The following is an 11,589-nucleotide window of genomic DNA, read 5'->3' as shown; positions in this document are numbered from 1 at the left end:
CATCTCATATCATTAACTTCAACTCTGTGACAACAGAAACCTCCTCTCCCTGCACACTTGAGTTTCTGACTGATGTGAATAGATACGGCCAACAAGTTACCCATTCCATGTGAAAGTGATGGACCAGATATCAAATATATAGGACCAGGGGACCCATATTGATTTAAGTGGGTATGTTATACATCACTTTTAGCACTATCGCAGCCATCGAGACTGGGAACATCGAGTAGGTCTTCACATGTATATAGTAACCATCTGGGAATTGAACCCAGGTCCATGGCGTGAGGAGTCAACCCTTTAACCATCAAGCTACTCAACTGTTCCAGTATTGCTCAAGTACTGACAGATTAACGCTAGGTCTCAGAAAATATATAATTTTGATAGAAACAAACAACTGCCTTTGAATCGAAAAGGAGCCCCAGTGAGATGGGAGATTCAGGCATGAACCTGAGGAAAATCTAGACTTGCTTCATTAAGACGATAGCATTACAGTAAGGGCTGGGTGGAAGGGAAAATACTAAGGTTCCTTAGTCTGACAGACTAAGGAACCAAGTCCTATGCTAGACAGGGCTCCTCAATCACCTGGAGCCCTGGCAATCTGTCACTAATGAAGGACATTCCATGGGTAGAGATTGTTGCAGATGTTTCAGAATAGTCTTCTGTGTCATCGAAGGGGCAGTCTTGCTTGGGGCAGGCAGTTTCTTGACCTCTGGCTGTAATCAGGGAGGAATTAATGGTACCATGGAATGTTCTATTTTGACAATTGAACCTGAAAGACTTTGCCTACAATAAATACATTCAAATAATTGCTGAAAGAAGTCATCGTGATTACAATAAACACAACATGAAGAACAAATAATGGTCCTAATGACTGAAACATCCTACAAATCAATACACAAAGAAAAATATCAGACATTGTCTGCCTAGAGCATGCAGCACATGGAAGAGTGTCTGTGAAAAGTGGTTAAAACAGTCACATTACAGTCACACATTCACACAGTGTTTAGCAGAGGTACAGACGGTTTAAACTGGCTTCAAGACTGAACTCTTTTCTCTGTGATTGAGTCACTGTGGAAGGAGCTGAAACACTGCTGAAGTCACAGAAATATCAGCTCAGCCATGCTTCAATGATGAAACAATAGCTCAGCAATGCTATTACTATAATAGCAATGCTTCAGCAATGCTTCAATATGCTGAAACATTACCTCAGCAATGCTTCAACAATGCTGCAGCATTACCTCAGCAATGCTTCAATATGCTGAAACATTAATTAGGCAATGCTGAAACATTAAATCAGCTCAGCAGTGCTTCAAATTCAACCGTCCTGCAGTAAGCCTGCTTCAGCAGAACTTCAACTGATAATCACAACTATCTCACTTCCCTGTGGTAGGGTGAGACTTGACATACTTCCCTCCACGGGCTAACCAATCACAAGCATTCTTATATCAGTTCAGTGTATTTGGCTGTTGATTGGCTTAAGAGACAAGGCACCAGATTGGTTGGGTGGGTGTCTCATTCCAACTTTCACATCATTACTATTAACACATAGAATAATGTAAACTATAAGTTCAGTTTTGTAAAAAGTACATCAAGGTCAAACTGCACACCACCCGAAGTCCATGACCTTGTTATCGGGGTGAGGTTTAGAATGCCCCACTTCCAGCTTAATACCAGGGACCAATTCGAATGTGACTTCACATTAACCCTGAAGCATTACTCAACTCACAAGAAACATCTTCAATAACAAGACTGTCCTGCTACTCTGCGTTTATCCTCAACTTCATCCCACTGGCTGAAATCATCACCTGACTCATCAAGCAATCTGTCAGCATTGATCTAATCACAGCATTGTAATATCATCCGTTAATCACTGATCACCACCACATCACCATAAGTCTCTACCTCTGATGATATGATGGACTCTTCCAATTCATTGTCATTGACTGGTAAATACAGTTTCCAGGGGGTCAGGTTGTCTTTTCAAACCACTTGGTTCAGTTCTCTCTTTTTCTCCTTGTTCTTGTCGTTACCTACAACATTTACTTCCTCCTCGCTTGAATATCCATAATTAGTGTTTACATTGCGTGAATTCTCATTTTCAACAACAACCTCTACTGACTCCTGTACAACTCCCCCGACGGCCCCATCTTCTGAGTTTACAGACTCATCATCGTCTTCAACCTCGACCGACCTTGACCCCTGACCTGGCATGACCTGTCCCCTCACAGCTTCTGGGAGTCCTGAAAACAATGAGCACAGCACTGAGTGACATCAACTCTGCTCCGCTATAAAGATCTTAACTTAAACGTTGGATTTATTCTCATGAAGCAAATTGTAAGGCAACGTCAATACTTCTCAGGCTTATATACACGACGTCCTCCATGAACACATATGGCGATTAAATCGGGACATGTCTAAGTTTGGCAAAATAATGAAATGAGGCTTTTTTTAACAGATGGAGTCAAATGAGCTCCTCTCCGTGGATAAACTTTGTCAAATGAGAAAGACGGCTGTGTGTACATGTAAGCTGAGCGCCCATTGGACAGAGCACTCGCTGGCTGCCTTCTCTCCGCACCAGGTCGTCAATTGATTTGGTCGTAAAAAATAGTGACTGCACCACATTTCTGAGGTATGTATTCGCAGGTGATGGAGGAACATAACAAATACAAACGCATGATTACATGTGATGATACAAAGATTCCGCAATATTCCTGCAAAATGTGACGACTAGGGTCCAAATTTACTACCCGGGTACCTACCCCCCTATTACCCGACCCTACCTGGGTACCGTAATCAAGGAGATGTAACTCTAGTTACATAATGTAATATCCACCATTCTGACATATTTCAGACCTATCACAATAAACATGAATAAATGATATCCTAAGGATGTAGTATTCAAAATTAAGATGGGTCCTCAGGTCCTTGAGGCTTGCTGATATAGTATTTGAATCTAGATTCAGCCTCTAACATTAGTGTTAAGGACCCTAAATGATTATGTACCTGACTTCAGTTTTGTAATAATGTCTTGTACTCCATAGGTCAATCTCAATGAAATCATAACTTAATTCTCGCTAAGGCTAAACAAACTTTTTACAAAGATCTGAGGACATCCCATTACGGGTCACGTCAGACCGACTTTGTGCGAATTTTGATTGACCAATGGAAGAACTGACAAGAAGTCAACATTAGCCAATCAGAAGGCAGATTTCTCGTGCTTTACTGCACCAATTTCAAATTGGCGACTACGCTTGGAAACATATTTTGACAATTTTTTTATTACAAATTTGAAACCTCAATAAAAGAACATTCTGGAATGGCAAATATATGGTCTAGATTGTATGGATTCAGTCGTTAAACCCATAACTATCGTTCGGAATACCCTGTGTAAAAGTTTTCGAGGTTGCATGATTAGAAATCACATTCCGACTGTCACTTTCATGATCTGGTAAGCGACAAACTGATTGGTTGGATGAAAGGTTGTTCTGACGTGACCCCTAATGGGATGTCCTCAGATCTTTGTATAGTGGTAGCGAGAAATAAGATCTGATTTTAATGAGATTGTCCACAGGTAGGAAACTATCAAGTACTCTTATGGGTACCTCTACCTCCAGCTTTTGGTCTCGGTAATTTAGGATTTCAGGTTTCAGGTTTCTAAAGCTGCAAATGTTAAGTTTTTTGTTTGTTTGTTGTTTAACGCCACATTCGGTAATATTCCAGCTATATGACGGTGGTCTGTAAATAATCGAGTCTGGACCAGACTATACGATGACATTTATTAACCAAGTCAGCAAGCCTGACCACCCGATCTCACTAGTCGCCTCTTACGACAAGCTATTCAGAAGATTCCACTCCTGAATCAAGACTTGGAGGGAGCATATATTTTCTGTGTTCACTTGTCCAATGTTACCTTATTACCACAATTACCGGTTACAGGAACAGAAAATAAAGAGATCCTGAGAATATGTAGTGTCAAACAATAGACTACATATGAATGAAACACACCTGAAGTGTCGAAGGTCGACCTGCGACTGGGACTACTTCTGGTTTGACCTCCCAGGAGGGGGGTGGCCTCCGTGGGTGTAGTGGAGGTGCTGTTCTCCTCGTCAGACTCCGAGTCGGACTCGGCATCCTGGCCTGGTATCACCCGTCGCTTGCACACCGGGCATGTCTTCTTGTTCTTCAGCAACCAGGGGTCGACACACTTCACATGGTAGGCTGAAACACCAGGCATGGAGGACTCATCTTTGTCCCTACTTTACAAACCAGTCTGAATTAGTGAGTTGAGGTTAGCACCACTTGAAACAGCATTACAGCTACCATATAATATGGGATGAAAGCCTGAAGGCATGCAGATTGTAGGCATTTACCACTATGGTGAAAATCAGGGTCAGTACTGCTTTGAACAGAAATTCTAATGGTGTTTCAGCTTAATATGGGAAGAACACCTGATTTGATGCAGGTCATGGTTTACCACTTTAGTTTCCTGATAATGGGTATGGTTCCAGCAAACAAGGATCAAAATGAGGACAAATCTTGGATTCAAACCCATCAGGCAATCCTGACATTACTAAGGGACACAACTCTGCAGTGTGAATTATGCCATCTTAGACCAACAGGTCACTATGCCTATAACAGGCTTCCTTTTGATTGGTTAGATGGTTGTCAGTATGATTTGATTATCATGTGATTATCCTTACCATGTGAGCACGGCAATACCCTCATCTTCTCGCCTTCCTCATAGTCATCCAGACATATAGCACACACGTCGTAGTAGTCACCTTCAACACAGATTGTACAGGGCATGAACAACAACTGCACTACAACTAGGGCTGGGACGAGTCCAAGTTTACTACCCGGGTACCCACCCCCCTATTACCCAGGTACCCAACCCCCTATTACCCAGGTACCCACCGTAGGTCTCAGATGTCTCAAATTGTCAGATTGGGAACATTTTTAGCATAGCCCTGGCAAAACGTGTTTAGATACCCGTATTAAACAATCTGGTCATTCATACACTGAAGTTGTATTATGTTATACCTTTATTCAATCATATGAAAAATCAGAAGGAATGGGTGCATAGTCAGAAAGAAATGCGAACGTTAGTGACTTGTAGTGTAACCAGAGAGTTCTAGATATTTTTGTCATTAAACAATATATCACATGACTAACCATGCTAACTACTGGTCTGGGTAGTCCTGTGGGTACCCAGGTCCTACTTAGTACCCACCCTACCCGGGCCTCCGAGTTACCCATCCCAGCCCTAACTAAAACATTCACAGATTGTAAAGGGCCTGACCAACACCTGCCCTACAACATTCACAGATTGTAAAGGGCCTGACCAACACCAGCCCTACAACATTCACAGATAGTAAAGGGCCTGACCAACACCTGCCCTACAACATTCACGGATTGTAAAGGGCCTGACCAACACCTGCCCTACAACATTCACAGATTGTAAAAGGCCTGACCAACACCTGCCCTACAACATTCGCAGATTGTAAAGGGCCTGACCAACACCTGCCCTACAACATTCGCAGATTGTAAAGGGCCTGACCAACACCTGCCCTACAACATTCGCAGATTGTAAAGCGCCTGACCAACACCTGCCCTACAACATTCACAGATTGTAAAGCGCCTGATCAACACCTGCCCTACAACATTCACAGATTGTAAAGGGCCTGACCAACACCTGCCCTACAACATTCGCAGATTGTAAAGGGCCTGACCAACACCTGCCCTACAACATTCGCAGATTGTAAAGGGCCTGACCAACACCTGCCCTACAACATTCGCAGATTGTAAAGGGCCTGACCAACACCTGCCCTACAACATTCGCAGATTGTAAAGGGCCTGACCAACACCTGCCCTACAACATTCGCAGATTGTAAAGGGCCTGACCAACACCTGCCCTACAACATTCACAGATTGTAAAGGGCCTGACCAACACCTGCCCTACAACATTCGCAGATTGTAAAGGGCCTGACCAACACCTGCCCTACAACATTCACAGATTGTAAAGCGCCTGATCAACACCTGCCCTACAACATTCACAGATTGTAAAGGGCCTGACCAACACCTGCCCTACAACATTCGCAGATTGTAAAGGGCCTGACCAACACCTGCCCTACAACATTCACAGATTGTAAAGGGCCTGATCAACACCTGCCCTACAACATTCACAGATTGTAAAGGGCCTGACCAACACCTGCCCTACAACATTCACAGATTGTAAAGGGCCATGATTGTCCAATTGTCCAAGATGACCAGGGAGTACATTAAGAACATTTCTCCATGTCGGTCAATCACTGAGGCAATCTTATAAGCATACAGAAATTCATTTGATATTTATAGTGCTTACCTTTCTTGAACTTCTTAATTGGTATCTTTTTAAGGTGTCTTTTCGATAACCTTGACCTTCTCTGGCGTCTGATGTCACGACACCATTTAGCAACCTGAAAGGGAACGGCTGCTGTTAGAGGTTTGCAATGGAAACATCTCAAAGTCTTCAATACTTTTTTGACATTAGTTCCAAGGCCTACTTAAGTTTCTTTCCCCCATGCTTATCATGAACACATTCCATAGATACTTTGTGAGATTTATAACTTCAGAGGATCACATAGCTAGTCCAAACTACTCTCCCACATCAGCAAACAATGATTAACATCATCGCTAAAGGTGAGTGAGTGAGTGAGTGAGTGAGTGTGAAATATGAGTATTTCCTGCTGTTTTCTAATGGTAATTATCCTGATTATGGTAAGATGGTTCATTTTAGCAATTGCCACCTGTCATAACTGATTCCTGATCATTTTCGATTATGATCTATACCTATTTGCCATCACAGCTCCGATTCAGAAGTTATGTCACGAGCTCCGACTCTCTTATGATATCATCACTAACTTTGCACTAAACTCCTGCTCATGACTTTGAAATCGTGAGTCTGGATAGATTTACACTCTAAATCACAGCCTCAACTAGCTAGCCCTTGATATATAACATCACATGATGTTGAGTTGGAGAAGAGTTATCATGCGTGTTCAGACAGGGGGAGGGAAGTCATTATGCTAACGGACGTATTTTAGACAACACACTAAAGTTGAAAACTGATGCACTCCTTCCTTCAAGAACAGTGTGACTTGATTGGACATCTATCTTTAACATCATGCCATGTGAACACGCCAAAGAAAAGATGATATATGAGGAAAGGGAGTTTGTTACACCACAACTGAGGTTATATTTGAGGATGCAGTAATGCTTGCTAAGGGCTCAGTCACACATTCAGGGTTTTTACTGCTGTCCTTGATAGGACCATTCCCGATTAAAATGTGTCAAAAGTCTGATCAAGATCCTGTGATTCGTGGCAGGAAATTCACAACCATACAGATATGTTCAGGAAGTGTCCAGATTCAGCCGATTCCAGCCGAATTCTTCCCGATTCTCTCGTTCTCAATCCGACTCTGATCCGATTTGTATTTTCCGCATGGTAGAAAACAACCGAATCTGTTTCCCGAATGCGATCCGACAGAGATCAGACAGTGACGGTTCGCATTCGGCAAGATCTGGACGCAATCTGGACTCAATCTACAAAATGGCAATGAACAATTCATGCCCGTTCATCAGGACAGTGTCCAGATCCACAGGACACAGTCCAGACAACACAGGATATTGTAACGATTTTGATCCAATGCAGCAGAACCTGTCATTGCATAGTAACGATTGTAATCTGACTAGACAAAATCGGCTGAGTTTCCCGAATGTTAGGGGACGCACCATACTGTCGGGAGTGCTTGGCCGACCTATCTGGACCTTTCCCAATCCGTAGGACTCTGTTACGAACAAATACGACTGCGTTCAGACAATGATAGGACATTCCAGATCATTGAGGATAGTAATCAGACTTTTTCACTTTTCATGTCGTAGCGCTATCTGATCTCAAACGGGAGCCATAATCGGCACTGTGTGAACCTGGCCTAAATCAAAGTTAACCTCATACACTTGACAAAATGATACCTACCATAAACACCAACATGAGACAGAAGCATGTTCCTATGACGATGGCGAAGGGCCAGAGGTAGACTTTGTAGTCAATGTCGGGGACACCGTCGTCAATGTTGATGAGGACGTTCTTGTTCTGGTAGGTGTATTCTGTGCCAAGGGTGATGCCATTGTGGTATCCCACAAATACGGAGGGGATGTTAATCTCATTGCCATCTGTAATGATGAACATTTATTAAAGGATGCACAGACATCAAGTGAGGTGGTGAGGTTAAATGTCTTGTTCAAGATTATTACACTTAAATAGCGACCTGCTTCACATATGTGTGGGTGTGGCCGCTTGTTCTAGTCCAGACAAATGCTGAGACACCATGCTGTAGTTTTAACAAGGATACCTCACTCAGACACAGTATACTGACTCCAAGCCTGCCAGTCCTTGTTTCATTCTCTTTTAGCCGAGCGCCAGACAGGGTAACAACAAGTACCATTGTAAGGCTGTTTTGCTTTTGAGGGACCCCCTCCATATGGTTTGTTTGTTTGTTGTTTTACAGCGCACTCAGCAATATTCCAGCTATGTGATGGCAGTCTGTAAATAATCGAGTCTGGACCAGACAATCAAGTGATTGATATCATGAGCATCGATCCAATCAATTGGGATCGATGACATGCATCGACCAAGTCAGCGAGCCTGACCACCCGATCCTGTTAGTCGCCTCATACGACAAGCACAGTCGCCTTTTATGGCAAGCATGGGTTGCTGAAGACCTATTCTACCCTGGATCTTCACGGGTACGCCTCCAGATGGAGAACACGAAGGATCTAGGAAGACTTCATTGAAGTTCACATTGTTTTACTTATTTTCATCAGATTCATCAACACAGACTGAACCTGAAAAATACCAGTTAGATTCAACAATTAAGAGATTAAATGTGAGAGAAGAGACTTAAAAAACAGTTCAGCAGGAACAATTTTGAAAATATTAAATCCTTTCTAGAAATATTCTGGTGAGTATCCATACAGCAAGTACATGCTCCAATCTGGTAGACATGACTATCCAACACTAACTAAACAGTAATCTTTCACAAATACCAACTATCATTCAATAAATCCACTCAATTTATACAAGTATCATTAAAAACAATTGAGTGAGTCGGGGCAATCTCATTAAAATCAGATCTTAGTTCCCGCTACCGCTAAACAAAGACCTGAGGACATCCCATTAAGGGTTACGTCAGAACGACCTTTCATCCGACCAATCAGAGCGTCGCTTACCAGATCATGAAAGTGAAAGTCGGAATGTGATTTCTTATCATGCAGCCTCAATAACTTTAAAATGGGGTATTCCGAACGATAGTTATGGGCTTAACGACTGAATCCTTACAATCTAGGCCATCTATTAGCCATTCGAGAATGTTCTTTTGTTCAGGTTTCAAATTTTTAAGCAAGAATTTGTCAAAATATGTTTCGAAGCGTAGTGTCCAATTTGAAATTAGTGCCGTAAAGCATGAGTAAGCTGCCTTCTGATTGGCTAATGTCGACTTCTTGTCAGTAACTCTATTGGTAGGTCAGAGTTCTCGAAAGGTTGGTCTGACATGACCCGTAATGGGTGTGTGTGTTGTTGTTGTTTCATGAAAGGCATGCTTCCTTTTTTAGATGGGGGATCTCAAGGCTATTCCATTTGATGATAAGGTAACACAAGGTTATTCCATTTGACTATAGGGGTGTTAGTACACTTACCACCTGGCATTCTAATAAGCTTGTCCCTTCCCTGTGAATTGTGGACAATAGCAACATTGTAACCTCTCTGCTGCACGTTATAAACCTGAAATATTCACACTGCATTCTTACACTATCCACCAACATGGACTCTACCATCACCATAGGAACAAGCACATTAGGACACCATCCAGAATACACCCAAATCCAAATCGGAGATTTAGTGAGATGTATTCAAAATGGTCGCCTTTGTTAATGTAACCAAGGAAACCATGCAATCAGTTGCTACAGAAACAAACAATAACCATGGTGAAAGCTTAGTATCTCCATGGCAACACACCATGCATATGACTTACATTTCCCTCCTCCCATTCTGACGAGTTCATCGTTGTTGAAGCTGTTTTGAACTATGGCCATATCAAACTGCGCTTGTTGCGCATGCAAAACCTGAAAATACACCAAACCATTTCTTCAATGGCCTCTTTTTGGGGACAGTCTTGTGATGTGTTTTAATCTCTATAAAATCAGATCGTTCACTCCCTTTCAGTACCTCTCTTGATCCCGATCTGACAAAGCCTACGTTCTCAGCATCGTCAAGACACACAGACTAAGCAAGAAGGAGGACATGCTTTGGAAAAAAAAGGGAACATCAAGCTTATTGGCAATGACTCAAGTTTTCAGGCGTCAAGCTGAACAAAACAGTAACTCACACCGACATGATTAACTCAAGTGATTGAAAAAAACAGCTTCTAGTATAATAATATATCAGGAATATTCAACAAATACCGAATGGAAATGAAGGGAGATAACTCTATGTTAGTTCCACTGGAAAGGACAAAATGTTGAAAAGTCTGGTGTTTGTTGGTTTGCAGATGTTCTCTCTCCAATGTTACAGAAATGTCACAGTTTCCAGTCGCACAAACAATCAGAAAAATGTATTAAACAACTTAAAAAATATTTCTAAACAAAGTCACATATTTTCACACCTTGATATCACAAACATTTAACCAAATTAACGTCTTTGTATCCTGTAAAAAGTTGGACCAGCTTGATTATAAACCCTGGGTTGTGATGAATGCTAACGGTATTTCAAAACGTGTAACTGATCAAATGTATATCGGAAACTCAAATTCTTATACAAAGAGGATCCTTGTTCAATTGATAAAAAAGAAACTTGACAAGTTGTTTTTCAGTGTGAATTCTGTTTAAATAAGAAATGTGCGGAAAACAAACATAAATCATGTCGTATTCAAAATCATTGTATTGACACATAGCTGGTTCAAACAATGGTATCACCCAGGAGAGATATGTCATAACATTCTCTGTTTTGGTTCCTAGAGTGAGCAATGTTCCAGCAATATCACGGCCGGGGGACACCAGAAATGGGCTTCACACATGGTACCCATGTTGGGAATCGAACCCGGGTCTTTGGCGTGGCGAGCGAACGCTTTAACCACTAGGCTACTCGACCCCCCCTTTGGTTCCTAGAATATACAATGCCTGTGAACATACATTGCAGGGAGGAAAATACAATGGTAAACAATGCAAACAACCTATTTTTCGAGACACCAGAGAAAGTGATATTCAGAGCTTCCATATCAGTTATCATAGTCTGTGAGGACACATTTTTGAAGTCAGAATGCTCAGGTACTCCAAGTCTTCATTGCAACCTTGTCACTCGGAAGTTTCAAATGGCAGACATTCAAACTACTGCTGGGCCATGGCGGCCCAGTCTGTCCTATTCTAATTCTCTCCGCGAACAGCCTGAATGCTAAACCATGAGCATGCGTTTGTTCTTCACCTAGAAAGGAATGGCAAGCTTCAAATGACATATTGTTTTTGACCAATTATTTTTTTTAGAATAGTGAGTGAATGAGT

The 11,589-nt window shown here is 42.0% G+C and overlaps 1 protein-coding gene across 3 annotated transcripts in view; it reads right to left on the bottom strand.

Moving 5' to 3' along the window:
* Positions 1-681: 681 nt before the first annotated feature.
* Positions 682-11,589, bottom strand: part of LOC139448605 (E3 ubiquitin-protein ligase RNF13-like) — a 32,140-nt gene continuing 21,232 nt past the window's right edge. For 2 of the 3 annotated variants that reach the window (XM_071230168.1, XM_071230169.1), the window contains exons 5-10: positions 10,068-10,158; positions 8,015-8,211; positions 6,362-6,455; positions 4,701-4,781; positions 4,006-4,218; positions 682-2,240 (exon numbers count right to left, since the gene is read on the bottom strand). In XM_071230168.1, the coding sequence (XP_071086269.1) occupies positions 1,981-2,240; positions 4,006-4,218; positions 4,701-4,781; positions 6,362-6,455; positions 8,015-8,211; positions 10,068-10,158 (936 nt within the window). In that variant the 3' untranslated portion in view covers positions 682-1,980. Of the gene's footprint in view, positions 2,241-4,005; positions 4,219-4,700; positions 4,782-6,361; positions 6,456-8,014; positions 8,212-9,732; positions 9,818-10,067; positions 10,159-11,589 lie in introns of all 3 variants that reach the window. The other variant, XM_071230170.1, reaches the window with a different exon arrangement.

Source organism: Haliotis cracherodii, unplaced genomic scaffold (assembly GCF_022045235.1).
Source record: "Haliotis cracherodii isolate W230 unplaced genomic scaffold, xgHalCrac1.p SCAF_7, whole genome shotgun sequence".
NCBI lineage: Eukaryota > Metazoa > Mollusca > Gastropoda > Lepetellida > Haliotidae > Haliotis > Haliotis cracherodii.
Note: the sequence above shows the minus strand (reverse complement) of the source record. Positions and strands in the feature narration are given on the sequence as shown.